This window comes from Miniopterus natalensis, chromosome 7 (genome assembly GCF_054644295.1).
Source record: "Miniopterus natalensis isolate mMinNat1 chromosome 7, mMinNat1.hap1, whole genome shotgun sequence".
Classification (NCBI taxonomy): Eukaryota; Metazoa; Chordata; class Mammalia; order Chiroptera; family Miniopteridae; genus Miniopterus; species Miniopterus natalensis.
Window position 1 is genome coordinate 27,470,713 of NC_142087.1, and position 18,177 is coordinate 27,488,889.

At 40.8% G+C, this 18,177-nt stretch overlaps 1 protein-coding gene across 1 annotated transcript in view; it reads right to left on the bottom strand.

Moving 5' to 3' along the window:
• RALGAPA2 (Ral GTPase activating protein catalytic subunit alpha 2) overlaps window positions 1-18,177 on the bottom strand; it is a 225,136-nt gene that overhangs the window by 70,441 nt on the left and 136,518 nt on the right. The window contains exons 34-37 of the mRNA XM_087818894.1: window positions 17,936-18,059; window positions 16,576-16,731; window positions 10,825-10,983; window positions 967-1,094 (exon numbers count right to left, since the gene is read on the bottom strand). Coding sequence (XP_087675020.1) covers window positions 967-1,094; window positions 10,825-10,983; window positions 16,576-16,731; window positions 17,936-18,059 — 567 coding nt within the window. The remainder of the gene's footprint in view (window positions 1-966; window positions 1,095-10,824; window positions 10,984-16,575; window positions 16,732-17,935; window positions 18,060-18,177) is intronic.

An 18,177-nucleotide genomic window follows, 5' to 3' on the forward strand; every position in this document is an offset into this window, starting at 1 on the left:
TAAATCTAAAGACAGAATATCAGTCAATAAAGTGACCAGGATTTTAATGTAAGGCATTTTTCATAATTGTAGCTATTCACAAACAGTATTTCTCACCCACCCTCACCGCCAACCTCCAGTGACACATCTTTTATGGTTAAGTTGGGAGAAGTAGAAGAACCAGGTCAAATGTAGTATGTTTGTAACCATTATCAATACCGATTAGAAACAAAGAGGTTCTGTGGTTTAGTAAGAGGTTAGCTGCCTTTTGCAGCAATTTTATGAAGTCATCTTCACTTCTTTTTCTAATAATCAGAGATCATGCCTGAATTTTAAAACTATGGCATGCCAATTAATGTTTTATAAAAATTACAAAAGAGAGATTTCTTCTGTCTTTAGAGAAGATAAAAAATTAGAGGAGATACTAATGATTTGGGAAAATTTCTAGCATGCTTACTTGATGAGTTCAAGTGCAACTTGGTTCAAGACACCTTGCCCTGTCCTCCCAACCAGACACAATTTCTCCCTCCTCTGACCTCCCAGAACACTATTTGTACTCTCTGGTGGCACTCGCCACATTCTTTGATTTATTAGAGTCATTTCATTTGCTGTTGGTCTCTGGCAGGCACTCCGAGTGACCCCACAACAGACTGCAACAAATAGGGATGGCTGCAGGAGGAGACGGAACTTGGGGAAAAATACCTGAGAAAATATGAGCATCTCTTTATAGTCACAGCTTTTTAGCACAAACTTATGTGACAGAATTATGAAACTAAACTCTTTTCTAAGTTTGATGCAGCACAGAATTATTATAGTTAATGTAAACAAATGGTATGAAAATCTCACTATGTGATTTTCAACACAAACTGAAAACAATTTTCTCTTCCCTCTTCAACCCAGTTGTTAATACTTACCTCTCATGAAAAACTGCCAGAATTCTCAATTCTGGGAGAGTTAATAAGTTGTATGTTTAACGCAAAAAGATACAAGCTCTGGTAGAGTGGGATGAGGCACTTCACGGCCCTGCTGGCGTTGATGCACGTGGCACAGATAAGGCTTGGCAGTAGCTTCCCACTCACTATGGCTCCATCAAACAGAGGCCCAAAAAATGGAACCTGTGGATTCAAAACAGAAAAACACTTAATTTTCAAAAACCATTAAAAGTCAAACCAAAGACACGAGAACAGCCAATTGGTGTCTCAGACCTGCAATGACCACAAAGGCTGTCACCAGACACAGGCTGAGGGCTTTCAAATCAAGCAAAAGTGGACTGCTTCACAAGTTCCTCTACTATGAACTCTAGCAAAGGTTCTAATGACAAACTGTTACCAGGTATTTTTGTTTTTTTTCATGTTGTCATTTACAGAAGTGGCATTATTCTTGTAAGCGCCTACGTTGTGTAGATTATGTACAATACACAGCCTCGCCTCATTCATACCTCTAGTTTTGCATCCTTCTGAAGCCAGTTTTGGAATTGGCAACATTTCTGCATGGATCCTGATGCACAGTAACTCTATTTTTTTTTTTTTAATTGATTTCAGAGAGAGGAGGGAGAGGGAGAGGGAGAGGGAAACATCAATGATGAAAGTCTTGATTTGGCTGCCTTCTGCCCCTTACTGGGGTTTGAGCCTGCAACCCAAGCATGTGCTCTGACTGGGAATTGAACCTTGACCTCCTAGTTCATAAGTTGACACTCAACCACTGAGCCAGCCAGCCGGGCAAGTAAAGTTATTTTTATTCACAGATAACATGATACTGTACACCAGAAATCCAAAGGTAGTTAACTAGAACTAGTAAGTGAATTCTGAAAGGTCATACGATATAATATTTCCTCCAAATCAATTCTATTTCTGAATGTTAGCAACTAACAACAGGAAAAATGACATTTAAAAATGCTGTTAGTGATAGCATCAAGAGTATCAAATACTTAGAAATAAATTTGACAAAAGCTCTGCAAGGTGTCTATACTACCAAACACTGCTACCAAACACTGCTGAGCTAAATTTAAAATAACTTGAGTAAATGGAAAGATGTACAATGTTCATGGATTGGAAGTTTCCATACTGTTAAGATATCAGGTCTTCTGAAATTGAGTTATAGATTCTGCACAAACCAAGTCAAAATTCTAATAAGCTGTTTTTATAGATACAGACAAGCTGATTCTAAATTTATATGGAAATAAAGACATATAATATGCCTTGATTTCAAGGCATATTATACAACTACAATAATTAACATACCATAATATTGGCACTAGGATAGACAAATATGTCAATAGAATAGAATATAAAGTCTAAGAACAGAACCATATATACATATGTCAATTTATTTGCAATAAAGGAAGCACATTAGTTTTACAGGGAAAGTAAAGTCTATTTTAATAAACAACTGGATAGATATATTGAAAATGAATCTTGACCTCTAACTCATACAACACACAAAAACTGAGATGGATTATAGATTGAAATATTAAAGCTAGAACCACAAAGCTTCTAGAAGGAAACGTGAGAAAATCTTCACAACCTTGGGTTAGGCAAGGATTTCTTAGGGTACAAAAGGCATTAATTAGTAAAGAAAAAATATAAATTGAACTTAATAAAAATTCTACTCATCATGAAAGTGAAAAGGCAAGTCCTCACACATATTCTCCAAACTGGACATATCCTAAGTTTCCATCAATAGGAGAGTAAAACAAAAGTGTGTAGTATATTCACCCAATAGAATATTCCACAGTAATGAACAATCCACAGTTACATGTAACATCATGGGAATGACCCAATTTAATGCTGAGTGAAAGAAACAGACACAAAGAAGTTCATACTATATAATTCCATTCACAGAAAGTTCAAAAACAGGTCAAACTAATGAAAGGTGACAGAAGTCAGAAGAGTGGCCACATTTTCAGGGGATTAGTGATTGGGAGGGGCATAGGCAGGTTTCTGGGGGCTGGCAATATCCTATGCTTCAATCTGGGTAGTAACTGTTCACTTTGAAAACATTCATCAAGCTGTATTCTTACAATTGGCACTTGTTTATTAATGTTATAGTTCAAAGAAAATATTAAAAAAACACACACATATACAAATATACAAGATTTGAACAACACAATTACCAAACTCATCCTAATGGATACATATAAAATACCTCACCCAACAATTGTAGAAGACACGTCCTTTTGAATTTGTACAGAATATATTTTTTAAATTGACCAGGCTCTCGGTCAAGCATCCACAAATATAGTCTACAGGGCCTAATTCCAGCCTGGTGCCTTTCCTTGTATGGCCTGCAAGCTAAGAATGGCTTTTACTTTTTTAACTGGTTGAAAAAAAATTTTTGTGATGTGAAAATTACATGAAATTCAAAATCAGTCCAAAAATAAAGTTTTACTGGAACACAGCCACATTCCTTCATTTACGGATTGCCTATACTTGCTTTTGCACACAATGGCAGAGCTGATTACTTGCAACAGACACTGTGTGGGCCACAGAGCCTAAAACAGTCACTACCTGGTCCTTTACGGAGAGTTAGCTGAGCCCTGTTCTAGGTAATATGAAGGAAATATAAGAAAGTCCAAAGAGTTGATAGCATACAATCTATACTCTGTGTCCAAAGAGTTATTAAGTTAAAAATCCACAACAAAAGAGTAACTAGCATAAATCTCTGTGTAGAAATTAAGAAACATACTTCTAAATAATTCAAGGGCTAACAAAATATTGATATGGAAATTAAAAAAGTGGTAGGCTAAATGATAATGAAAATGGTATATATTATACCATATGTGGAGGCAGTTACTTATTGGGAATGTATGGGATCGAATGCTTTTATTAGAAAGAAATAAAGACTGCAGCTTAATGAGATAGGCATTCATCGGAAGAAGTACTGAAAAACCAAAAGAATAAAATAAACTCAGAGAAAACAGGCGGGAAGAAATAATAGAGACAAAAGCCGGCATTAATGAAATAGAAACACACACACAATATAGAGAGTAATAAAGACCAAAAGTTGATTCTTCGAGCCATGGCTGGTGTGGCTCAGTTGGTTGAGCGCTGCCCCCATGCACTGAAAGGTCACTGTTTCCATTCCAGGTCAGGGCACATACCCAGGTTTCGGGTTCAGTTCCCGGTCAGGGAGGGTGCAGGAGGCAACTGATCACTGTCTCTCACATTGATGTTTCTCTCTCTCTCTCAAATCAATTTAAAAATATTTTCTTAAATGTTGGTTCTTTGAAAAAAGTTTAATATAACTGATTGACAGATCTTTGGCAAGATAAATCAAGAAAAGAAAGCACAAATAACTACCACTAAAAATAAAAGAGGGACACAACTGTAGATGCTTAGAAAATATGTATAGTTTTATGTCTACATATTTGAAAATTCAGATAAAATGGCCAAATTCCTAGTAAAATTCAGCTTAGAAAATACAGACACAGATGATATATAAAAACTGTAATTCTATAAGCTTTAAAATAATCAAGTCAGAGTGAAAAAATATATTTTTAATGAAAAAAAGCCATCTCAGCTTCAATGGCACATTGTACAAACCCTTCAGAGACAAATTATTTTTAAGAGAAACTTCCAGCATATAGAAAAAGAGAAAATAAATCCACTCATTTTATTAATAAGAAAATTAAGAGCCAATGAACATGCAGGCAAAAATCCCAGCAAAATATTATCAAACCAATTCAATACTGTGCAAGTATATTCCAGGAATACATGTTTAAGTTTTTCATTAAAAAATCAAGCTAGCCCGGCCAGCATGGCTCAGAAGTTGAGCATCTACCTAGGATCCAGTAGATCACAGTTCAATTCCCGGTCAGGGCACATGCCCAGGTTTTGGGCTGGGGGGCATGCAGGAGGCAGCTGATTGATGACAACTCTCTCATCATTGATGTTTCTCTCTCTCTCACTCTCTCCCTTCCTCTCTCTGAAATCAATAAAGACATATTAAAAAAAAAAACAAGCTGTATGCTAAACCACATTAATAGATTAAATGCAAAATGCAAGCTGATCACTTCAACAGATGTTTTAAAAATTTTTTCATCAAATTCAAACCCATTTATGAAAAAAAATTCTTAGCATTCCTGGAATAGAAAGAGCGACAGGCGTGGCCCTCCTCAGGTCCTGAGCAAGCGTCCTACTCTATGGTTTAGGAAAGCAGACATGAAAAAGGTGAGTGAAAATATGAGGGTGACTCTATGAATAAAGCTGTTTCAGGAGAGAGTTTTTTAAAAGAGTTGTGAGGCTGGGAAAGCAGTTCTATGATCACAAACACATGAAAGAACGTGAGTGGTCACCAGCATGAGAAACAGCAGTTATAAGATTAACATTCACTGAGAACAATGCCACATTTTGGTCATTGAAATAGCATCTCAGTCCTTAAAACAGTGCTAAAGTAAGGAGGGCTTGTAACCTATTTTATAGATGGAGAGAGACACTAAGTGACCCTCCTAAGGCCAGATGCCCTAGTAAGGAACAAGGCCAGGATGTGGACACCAGGGGCCCTGTTTCCCTATGCCCGAGGCGTTCTGGGTGCCCCTGACCGCTGGCCTCCCTTGCTGGGCTTCAGCTCGCAGGGTGTGCAACCGCGTGCAGCAACGTGGGAAGGTGCACGCGCAGGAGCTGGCAGGCCGGAGACCGTGCCGTCTCCCGGGCCAGAAGGCCCTTCCTGCTGCGGCAGTGCAGAGCTACGGGAGAACCGGCTTGCTTTCTGACAGGAAGCGGGACCTGCCATTTGTCACTCGGTGCACATTCACGCCCTGGCTCTGGCCCAAGGAGGGAGGAAAGGCAAAGGAGAGGAAGATGTATGTACCAAAGACCAGCTGAAAAAGGGGGAAGCGTCAACTCTTAAGGGAGATCAGTTGGGAAGAGACTCTCAATAGCCAAATTGTCATGAAAGCAAGAGCAGGAGGCAGGAGTTAATAACAGGCTTGAGATTTTTCCATCTGTACTGAAGCTCATCTTATATATAAATGTTCTTCATTATTCTCTGGCAACTGCTTGTGGGTGAATCAGATAGTCTTTCAAAAACTGGACAAAAGGAGTAACATAAATCCCTTGTGTCCAGGGAATTCCTCTAATTAGGAGTGGCAACAAATTAGAGAATAAATTTGATTTTGATGTAACATCTGCAAACGACAGCTGCCTTTTCACCAAGTTTTCAGTGTCATTCCTTTACTAAAAATAATAACAACAATAATAAATTACCAAAACAGAACAAATTGCAGTAATCCATTTAATAATGTATTTTAGCAAATTCTGGTTATTTTCAGTTATCTTTTCAAAATAAATGATTCTTTACATATTCAAAAGTTAACAACAATTCACTTTCCCCAAGAATTTCCCAAAGTATTTTAAAGTATATGACTTAATCTCAAAAAAGTTATCTGACTGGGGTTGAGATAAATATTTAAGAAAACTGCACATTTGAAATAAAAAGAAATTTACATAACCATGTTACAGCCAAACACACTCCTTATATACTGAAGCCACACTATTAAAAGATTTTCTTTCAAACACAGGTATTAATACTGGCTCCTCTTGGCCTCACATGTGCGAATGGTCTTGTGACTTCTGGCGCATTAATTTGCCTTAACCAGCATTTCTGGGCACTTGCTCCAGGTGAAGACCCTGGGCTACCTGTCATCTTAAAGAGGGACACATATACACACAATAGCTGCTGAGTCTGCAAGAGATCCAGACAACTACCTCAAAAGGAGCCTGGCCAGATGGGACAACTTAGGAAAAGATGGGCATCTGGGAACAAGAGGATCTCACAAGGGCCCGCTGCCCTGAAGGGGCACTTAGAATTCCTGAAAGGGCTGTAAAGAGAATTTGGTTGTGTAAAGAACCAAAGAACCAAAGAATGTGGACTGTAAAGAGAACCTGAATGTGACAGGAACCTAAGGTCCAAAGAAATTGAGAGATTGGTCCAAAATACCCACTCACTTGTGGCAGCACTGGAACTGGATCTTTGGGGTCCCATCTCCTTTAAACTGTTACTCTTTCCTGCCTGTACTTCTCAGAAATGATTAAACTGCCCTCAGTTTTCCCCCCACATCCACATCTACCAGGGCTGAGTCCGTAGCGTGTGGAGGACATTAACGTGTTTTTCAGTTACAAACCTGACACTCTGGGGGAGGTGATAAGGAGAACCCTTCACCGAAGCTTCCTATTTCAGCTGCCCAGGGTCTAGGCTGCTTCGGCATGTCTGCCCTTCCGTCAGACAGTCACCAGTCAGTCACTAATGTGCCTGGAGACAACCATGCCAAAAGCACTAAAACCGACTTTCACAAATTCATAAAAGCAAGTGTTTTGGACATCAGTAGTACTGTCACTTACTAGAAGGAGGAAAGCAACATGGGCACTGACTGCAGTGTGGGAGCTTTATGAAATCACCTCTCTGCAGAACAAAGTGGGCATGTGAACAAGCCCTTTAACTCACTCATGCTCTGTTCTCTACGCGAGTCTTCCCCGACTGCTGACTTAGTAATGGAAGCAGGAAAAAGCCAGAGGTCGGCCAATAGCACATTTCTTTTTGGTAAACAAAGCCTACCGTGTTGATACTTATGGAGATGGACTTACTTTGAAAGTCGTTTCACAACGAAATGATGTTGCTAAGCACACTGATTTTTAGTTAGTTATTCTTTAAAAAACTCCAGTAAAAAGCTCAAAAGTGAGCTGGCCCTTTTGGGCATGAGGTTTTATATGTTCACTGTAAGGACACCCACTCTTCAACATACCATTTCCCAGCCGCTGTTAAGAGGTGGTGGGTTCCGCTAGACACATAATTTGTATATTTAAGGGAAGTGTATGGAATGAGAAAGCGAAATATGTTAAATTTCAAAGGACTTGGAAGAGCAGTGCTGTCTGTGAGCCTGTATCACAAATAGCCCTACACTATTACATACGCTATTAGTGAGGCCGAATGAAAGGGAGTGCAGTTTTGAATATGCATGACTCTGTCCAATGAGCAGGACTTTTGTGTACTGATGAGGTGTTTTTTTCCTCCTGAAAACAGGATTAAAATTATTTTTAGAGAAGTGTGGCTTCCCAGACACCAGTAAAATAAATGCTCCTAGGCCACTGAGTCCCACTGTATTCTGGTGAAATATACACGTGCTGAAAGAATGGCTCTGACTCTACGTAGAATTTTTGAAATTTGTGCATATCCTATCCTCCCCAAAGGAATATTCCTCTACTTCAAGCAGCTGCATCATTACAATTTCTAAGCAAAAATAATGATTTTTGGTGGAGCTCCCCAAAAGGAGGCAAGGTTAAATAAACCTTTTGAGCACAAAGCCTTCACTTTCATAGTGAGGAGCACTAGTTAAAAGACTAGGGAATGGGTAAATTATTGCACCAAATGGCTGAGAATTAATCTCTGCTGACTAGCTGTAATCTAACGAGACGTCTGTGTCCCAGGGAGCCCGCAGCATGTCCCTGGCGGTATGTGCAGTGTGTCGAGTCTGCGCGGCACCCTTTGTCCTTGCTCACAGGCGGCCTTTCCCCTCATTGTCCATAATATCCTCATGCATCTGGGACGCGTGGAATGCATTCACACTAACAGACTGACCATTGTTTTCTCCCAGAAGCTTTGTTGAGCAAAGACTGCATCACGGTTACTGATAATTATATTGCTTAATTAATCAAGACAAAAAAAATTTGCAAATCATTGCCTGGTTGCCAAGCAGGGAGATAAAAAATGACAACAATACAAGCTGAAGCAATATAACAAAAGTAACAGCTATCTGATCAGAAATTCTTATATAATGAAGCTATTAATGCTAAATCGGTTAATGTTAACATTGCTCCAGGTGTCTCTACTTAGATGCAAACAAAGAGGCTAACATTATGGATATAAAAGGCCAAATGTTGCCATGGATTCTGTAACCTGATAGAGAGGACAGCCTTTTCATTTGATTAGGGAATGCAATTTAAATACCAGGGACTGAAGCCAAACAAACAGACTTTCCCTCCACAAGCCTCTCGCATTCACCCTGGGGTCAGTGGTTGGTGAACAAAAGGTCAGCCACACTTGCCCTGGAAATGTCTGGATTAATTTTATTACAGTGTAATGGTTTGTGCTTTAAATGTAGGGATAACACTAAATTTCCAGTTGGCGATTATGCTCTTCCCTTTAGGCTTTTTGAGTTGAAATACGAAGAATGCAATTTGCTCAATTCATCTTGCCAGAATTTATGACCAAATTCATACAACTTAAATACATTAAAAAAATGTAAAAGGGAACATTAATACTCGTCTTCATGCAGTATAAGTGTAACACCTTTTATTTTCTTTGTATGTTATAGAAATAAAGACAACATTTTAAAAACGTCAAGTGACATTTTAGAGGACCATGTTGAAAATGAACTAAATAAAGCCAGTGAATCCATACTAAATATTAAAGAAACACATTTCCCAGTTTTGAAAGTTACTGGATACTAAATTTATTGATTGTTCAATACTAAAATTTTCAGTTTCATTCTTAAAATTAAAGTAGTGCTCTTTATGGATAAACATAAATGTTATTAGCACTAAAAGCATTTTGTTATAAAAAAGCAAAAACTTCACATATACAGAGACCCAAATCAAAGAGAGTACAAATATTTAACATGAAAAACTTTTGGCATCTCCACTCCCTGAATAGAAAAGAGGGTTCCCTTTATGTCAGGCGTCTCACTAGCCAGAGGGGGACTTTTCTGAATTCATGACCCATACTGTATCTAGCCTGAGAAATAATCATGTTAAATTTAGGGTTCATTATTTATTCTAGTTTCATGGCGGTAACTATAACAAAAAGTAATAATGGCCATAATAATAACTAATACTTAAATAGCTTTTCCTCTGGGCCAGGCACTGTTTGAGCACCTTTTATTTCTCAACTCACTTAACCCTCCCAACTTGAACACTTTAGGTTAGGTTACATATCCCAGTAAATCTCAGTTACCTATTATTTTAAAGCTTAAAAGTAGACATTTAGAATGGTAACTTTTAGCTCCATTAGGAGAATAATTTGGAATGTAAATGAAGATTATTTTTAATATCAAGCGTAAATACACAAACCATTTTCTTGAGGAGGAGTGACTTAATACACTAAGTGTTTAATTAAGACACTTAAAAAAAACACCTAATGTTAATAATTCCAAAACAGAAACAAGTCACTGTATAAAGCGCTGCTAAAGTACCACTGAAGACATGGCAGGGATCAAAACTGCAGCCAATTAGGACATCGCACATAACCACTGATTGTTCCAGCCATCCCCATGATCAATACCACGTGACATGCTGAATTGATTCTGTGGCAAGATGCTTCCGTTGTTAAAAGTCATCACATGGGCTGTGCTATAGAAGCCCAGCGTCTTCATGGACATGCCCATAATCCTTCAGGGTTGACCCCCATTAGCAACAGTTAGAGGCCTGGCAAGCAGCGCCCGTCCATCAGACAAGGTTGAATTCTATCACCATCGCCATCCACAAAATGCTAGATGCAATATGGGGTTCACTCAATTCTTATTATTAATCAATATGCCCCAAATTTAAAAGTGTAAAAATGTCTAATTACACAATTTTAAAAATTTGAAACATTTTTAAAAATCATAAATTTAAAACATTTTTAAAAATCAGGCTAAGTAATAAAATATGGAATTCTGTGCTCATGAAGATTCTTTGAAAATCCCAATTCATATTTAATCCCTATAGCATGTGTAATTCACATACATCTAAGTCATTCACCACTTGAAAAAAGTCCCCTTTTACATATTTATATCAGTTTTTTAATAACAGTGAATCATAAGGCAAATGCTGCATGAGTCAGTTAACACAGTCAGTCAATAATGTGAAAACGTACCTCCGGTTTCTTCGTTATCGTGATAAAGAACATGTGATTCTTTATTGGGTAAATAATGATTGAAACGTCTCCAAAGGCGGTTGGGATAATACCCCTGCGGTAGTCCCTGGAGTGTTCCGACCAGACGATGTGGACCTCGTCATTCCCCAAGTGACGAAGCTGCAATGGCAAATTGGCTCTTTATTAATCAGAGTGATAACAAGCAGTTTATGAGGGGTCATGGCTTACAAATTGAATTATAATACTCAGAGGCAAAAGTATTTCACTACCAAACATGGCTAGACCACCAAAGCCCTCTGTGAGGATTTGGACGAGCACAAAGGCATGGAAATACAGCTCGCCTTCGACGAAACTCACTGGTGCTGAGATGATGCACAAATGCATCGCGTTATGGCTGGGCAGGGACAAGGCCTTTTCAAGGATTTTTTTAAATTAAATTTTACTCCTGCATCGAAGCCTCATGCTTTATATTGCTGAGCATGTTGGTAAACAATTAACAACATGAGTCTTTTATTCCATATTATGGTAGAGCTTCCTAAGACTTAATTTAATGGTTATTAAGAAAAAAATACGAATATAAGAGAACATAAGCCATTATAATAAAATTGTTACCAAATGCATAAAAACGAGATTTGTGATAAACCTTTAAGATGTATAAAATTATTTTTGTTTAAGAAACTAATAAATATTGCTTAAATGTAATAACACTAGTACCTAGCATTGAAAGAGTGCCTTACTGTACAGAAAGTGTGTCCACACGTATTGTTTTGTTCAATCTCTATGTTATCTAAAAAGGAGGCAATGGGGCTCAGGAAGGTGAGGGCATCACCTCCTCAAGGTGCAGGACAGCGGGTGGCAGGGCGGGCCTGGAAACCTGGGCTGGGCTCCTAACCCGGCACCATCTCTGCTTTTCATGGCTATCTCCCTACACCAAAGCTACTGTGTTGTCACAGCTCACACAGGTTAGCCCACTTGTTTATTACTTTATACACAGAGAGGCCATAAAATTTAATAGCAAGTCAGAGATTCCTGGCCCTCTGAGGGGCTTTCACATGCCTCCAAGGAAGGGACCTTTGAGAGTTCGTCTAGGGCTAGGCTCTGTCAGATGCAAGGACTCGGTGATAAAGCTCCTGCACGATGACTGCACGTCCTGGGCTGGAGATAGCATCGTATGAAATCATCTCAGTAAGTATGCAAGTGTGGCTAAAAGAAACCAGATGATAAAGATTAAAATGTTGGCCAAAATCAAAGTCCTAAAACCATAAAGGCTGACTGGTGAAGGCCTCATGACCTATGGAAAGTGTGAGGTTTTGGTCCTCGCACACACTGCAGGACAGTGCTGTCTACCACCGTGGAAAAGCATTTCCTGCCTCCTGTGTTATTTAATAGACTAAGCCTAAAAGTGATGACATTCAGAGGCACTTTAATAAAATAGAGATGTTATCTCAAAGGTAATGTCTTAGTGCTGTCTTAAAACATAAAAAAAGGAGGCTTTGGAATACTATTTAGTAAAAACATGTTAAAACGTATTGCATAAATACCATTTTCTTTATAGACTATTTGACCACAAAGGGAAAACCCAAAGGGACCCTAACATGGCCTCCTTTCCATTTGTAAGGTGACAAAGGAAGCTGGTTTGCTACGATGCCTTCTTACACTTCACTCTCTCATACTTCTGGGCTCGACTGTACAAGTCAGTTTTTAAAACAGGAACTGGCATCCGTACCTTTGTACCTGTACTGAGGGGCACACGATTTCACTGTCTGAACATGGGCTCTGGGGCCAATGCAACTGTGGGTGCTGAGCACAAGTCGCGATGATCCGGAACGATTTAATAGCACCCACAGCTTTCTAAATGCAAAGTACTCACTAAGTTTTCTTTTCCTCCCCCTCTCACACATAAAGGCTAAAAGGGTAGCAGGTAGCCCATTACATAAATAATTTAAAAAAACAAAACTAGTGGGTTCTCATAGTAAAGCTGAACATCTCTATTTCTCTATTTCCATCTTAGATACTAAAACTTGTCTTTTTCCTTCTTGATAAAATATTCAAGGACCTCAGAACCCACTCCTGAAATGCAATCCTTCTGGAGTGAAAACATGGTAGCCAGCATCGCCAGCAGCACAATAAAGGCATGCGTTCAAGGGAAATATGAATAGTATCGAGTTGAAACTTTGGCAGGAATTTAGACCGGAGGAAGGTAATTAATTGTGAGAGACGGGGCTCCCGAGAACTCACACCTATCTCTCCATCCCGCAGAGAGAGCCGGCCTCCCTGGTGGTTCTGTGCCCGTTGATGTAATACTGGCACGAATGTCTTAACAGGATCAACCCACCTACTAAACGCCTTTCAATTGTGGGGCTGCCACCTAACGCCAGCACCCTCTGGGCGACCGCTCCCATGGGTCCAGAAGCGTACGTTGCAGGACCTTAGCTCGGAGGTGATCTGGTCATTATTGAAATCTTGCAGTTACTCTTCCTTTTCTAAGTTAGGCTACTCAGTTGTCTAAGCCAAGTAGGCCTCTCCCAATTCCGTGTGCAGCTGATCCTCAGGGCCGCAGCAAGGGAGAGTAGCATCATGCCCATAGACCCATCCTCCCAGTGTGGCGATTCTGTAATTAAGTAAGAGCTGCTTCTGTGTGGTAATAATACAATATTCATCATCTCAAGCTGCTTTCAATGTCATGTGCCTCAGACCTCGGGACACACCACAGTTTAACTCTGACTCACAAACCTGAGAGCTAAGGCCACGGGGCCAATTGGCTGATAAATCTGGAGCAAAGAGCGGAAACACACCCACTTCTGGTGATGACAAGAATACAAACCGGTGAAAAGAGTACGTCAGCCTGGCCTTACTGTCAGCCATGTCAGTGCACAGACTCTGGAAACTTCAGCGTGTTGTTCAATTTAAAGGCGATTTCATTACAGAGATGTTATTTTGTGAGTTTTGAAAGTTTTTGATTCCAGGCCCTTAAATCAGAGATCCCTCAGCGAGTTGTGTGCACACAAGTCAAGTTGGTATGACTCATGTGTAACCTGGGAGGAGACTGAGGCGTCTCGTCCTGGAATGGAGCTGTCACTCATGCCAGCTACGGCTTTAACCGCATGGCAGGCTCCAGAATGGACAGGCGCTTAACAGGCCCAGGACAAATGCTCAGTTCTCAAGTCCTAAGAAATCAAGCACATGTCCTGCCACTTCCCGTCCTGACAGTTTTAACGTCCCTCTGCCTGGGCCGTTCTGCCTGCTGCTGCCAGGCAGCACGCACTGGTGACACTGGCCATGGTACACACCTAACAGGCTGACCTCCTTTCTCGGCTAATTGCATTACATCGCCAGCTGGCTCCAGAAAGAGTCGTCTGTTTGATTGAAGAATTCCTGCTCCTCCGTGGGCCCCACTGCTACTTTTACTAAGTAACAGTCGGGTCTGACATCCTCATTGTGCAGCTGACAGTGTGCCCATCCTAAAATCTAAGTTTTATTTGTAAATTAACCAAGAAACTTCCTGCCAGAGCGGCGCTGCCCGGAGACTGATAATGTGGGCCTTTCATCCCTTTTCCCTCGCACTGCATCACTGCCAATTGCTTTTCATGCGGCTGGCCAGCCTCGGGCTATAAAAGCCTTGTAAGACATAAGTGCAATTATAGTCCTGGAGTCAAATGAATTGGACAAATCCAATAGCACAGCCCTGTCCCCACTCTGCAAACCCCTACAGCAGTTAGATTAGCTGTGAAAAATCTAATCTAGCTAGAGCTAACAAATTTCTGCAGTGTGGGATCAAGAGTTCAGCATGGGGTTGCAACCGGATTGCAGGATTGAAAAAGTGCCCCCATGACTGGGGCAGAAAAGAGCATGAATCACTTTAGAATTTTTGCAGCTCATTTTTAAGCTGTTAGGGACAATTTGGTTAGAATAAGACAAGAAGCTGTGGGCTGCTGTTACTGTGACTGATTTTTAGTCTAGCTGTGAGGCATCCTGATGAAGAGAGTTTGTCACTAATGATGCTAAATCTCGGAGCTGCAAAAGGTATCAGCTGAATTTTGATTATTACAGCAGGGAATCCTTCAGGCAGGCCAAGCCTTGGAACATTATTTATCGCGTGGCATTTTATCAAGAAAACACCATGTCTTTTCCCAAAAAAGACAACCCTACTCTAATTAGAAAACAGTTTTTAAAAATTTTTCTATATAAACCTATCTTTTAATAAAACAGTTCTCAGTCATAAAATCATAGAATACAGTGACACATTTTCAGAGTAGCAGCAACTTACTAGGTACTTAAAGTAAAACAAATGTGTAAACCCCACCTGGGGTCTTAGTAATCTGAAATAGAGTCTCTGGGGGCAAGGCCTCCTCGCTAAGAATGCCACAGCCAAGGCAGCCATCAAAACCGAAGGTGTGGAGCCAGCCCATGGCCAGGGCCGGCGGGAGGCATGCTGGCACGCGGGCCAGGGGTGAAAGCCAATCAGACTTTGCATCCAAGACCCTTGGTCAGTCACTGTGAGAGTCGTCAGTGATCGTGCCGCAACCAGAGTGCTGAGGCTTCATGAGCAGACGCACTGCTGCCCACCACAAACGTGGGCCAGGGGTCTGCAGCCACAGGAGTGAAAAGCAGAGCCGCAGAGGAAGGACACAAAGTAGGTACAGTGAGGCCAATATCAATATCTGCCTAATACACCAGGGAGGGAAAGAATCAATTAGACTGATGGGCAATGACGAGGGCTGATGGGTAGAGATCTTACCAGGCACCATGCTAAGCAATTTTACGGGCCTTATCCATTTACTTCACAACAACCCTGTGACCTAAGCTGTATCTTTTATCTCATTTAATAGATGGGGAAACTGAGGCCCAGCCTGGTGAAGTGAATGGACACAAACTTGAGCCCAGGTCTGCCTGTTTGCAGACTGTGCCTATCACAAACACACCAGAGCCCCGAAGGGCCAGCCTTAGTCAGCATCTGAATGGCCCGTTTTCCAACCCACCCAGGTGCTGTCCTCAGAGCCTTGTAGGAAGAGTGCGTGAGGCAGGAATTCCAGGTTCTGCCACTCACTAGCAGGCTAGTCAAAGTTTTTCTTCTCATCTGGAAACTCACAAGAATGGGTCAGATTTCTAGGCTTCCTTCCCAGATTAAAATTCCTCTTCCATTCAGGGGCTCCTCACTTCTAACAGAAGGCCACCTGAGGTGACATCCAGCAGATTAGAAAGTACAAGGCGTGTTCCCCTGGGGGGTTACCTTAGGGGGTCACCTTAGGGGGTCGGGGAGGTTTCCTTTGATTGCTAGAGAAAACTGCCCACAGGGCCAACTTGCAGAACACAAGGAGAGGGCCAAAGGTGGGGCAACTGGGCAGCGGGACACCTGCACTGACTATGTTGACAGACACCGCCACACTACCACACAGCAAGCCTGAGGTGCCTGCTTTCCCAGAGCTCCACTGGTACAGGGTCATACATCCCATGACCTTTGCCAACCGCAGAGATCAACAACGTCACCTTCTGTCAATTTAACAGTCATGTGAGGGCAGATCCAAGAGTAATAACATTAAAGATCCTTCCTAAATCTTCATCTCAGGATTTAAGATTCAAATGACTGGTTGCTTTTCACTATTTCTTTATCTAGTCTGTGCCACCCTGGATAGTTCAGATGAACTACAGCTGCAGTTTGAGAAGGGTGACACTGAGGCAAAATCCAGTGCACGTTGTGCCGTGGCCTTTGTCCAGTTCTCAGAGAGCCCACCTAGGGCCAGGGCCCCTTACCTTTTTGGTGAGTGAATCATCTGAGTCTGATGGCATCCGAGTGGAAACGTGGAAAATCACTTCCACAGTCGAGGTAGCATAGTAGGGGGCGGTCTGTCCTGTGCTGCCATTGCGCTGGAGGCCACCCATGAACCCACAGTGCGTAGAGAGGTCCACCTGAGACAGGTCACAAAGGGGAAGGAGAATCAGGGCTAAACACTAGCAGCTCTTATTCACTAAGAAGGAAAGTGGATTTTCAAAAAATTTAATTACATTCATTTCTATAGCTTTCTGATGAAAACAAATGCAATACAAAGTCAGACAAAATTAAAACATTAAAGAAACATTAACAATGAGAGTGTTCTGTAATCCTACCAACTTAAGAAAACAACTATCAAAAGTTTGGTGCACACTGGAGATACATATGTATACACACACATGTATACACACGCGCGCGCGCAAGCGTACAGAAGGAACAAAGTTAGCTAACCTACTAGTTAAATAATAAGTATTTTGTATGGCAAAAAAGTAACCTTATTAGTAAGAAGAATAATGATTTATTGGGAGTGTAATAACTCTTTTAGACCAAAACCTACTTGACCTTTTAGAAAGTATAGTCTTGACCTTGAAGTGCCCTTGCCCTGCCTCCACCTCCACAGCAGTCCCCTTGCTAACCTCAACTCTCAGGGACAAGTCTTTCTGTGCACCCGGAGAGTTTTCCCAGCACAGTTAACCAAGGAACCGAAACAACAGCAGTAAGGCGAAAATTACTTGATATGCTGATTTTCATTTCAACTACTCTGAATTCCTTTAGATTCTGGGAATATATTTTTCTGTAGACTATGTTCTTGGAGATGGATATATGTGTATGCACACATGAGTGTAAGTGTACATATGTCTGTCCGTCAGAGTATCATTTAGTAAAGAAAAAACAGCATCTTCATTACTAGTCCTCCTGCAATCTACCCTAGAGAGATAGGCTGATAGCTAAACCACCACGGTTACTGTGTTCTTTTCATTCCAACTTTAGACTTCAACTCTTTCTTCACCTTTCCACCCATCGAGTTACGGATTTCTTCTCCATTCTCCACACTGTGGCCAAAGCCACTGCTTCTCTGCCCATATCTGTCCCCAGCCACACACTGTCTATGGCTGGGAGAGCCGATCTGAGCTGATCTGACTACTGAGCTCTAATAAAGAGCCAATGAAACAGTATTGAGACGAAAGTTAATGGGAAACAAAAGTTCATGTATAAAGTACCGAAAAACAACTAGATGTCAAATTCAATACATCCTTGTAAAAACATATACAATGAATGTCTAGTTTACATACATCTTAAATAATGCTGGTCAACAAATACCTACTGAATGAAATTAATTACCTCCCATCCGAGTCCGGCAACGAAGTCTTCATATGCTTGGCTCCCTTTTTCATTGGAAAGGATGGAACACTTGTCTTCCTGACCTTCGGCAATGTAAAACACTGCAATTTTATGCGTTTCACGGCTACAAATTTTTAAAGAAGTGAGAATTTTTATATATAAAATTTTATTTTATAACTACCACCAGCATAACTCCTACTGAGAACTTCCTAGGGGTCAGTCACTGTTCTAAGGAGGTTCCA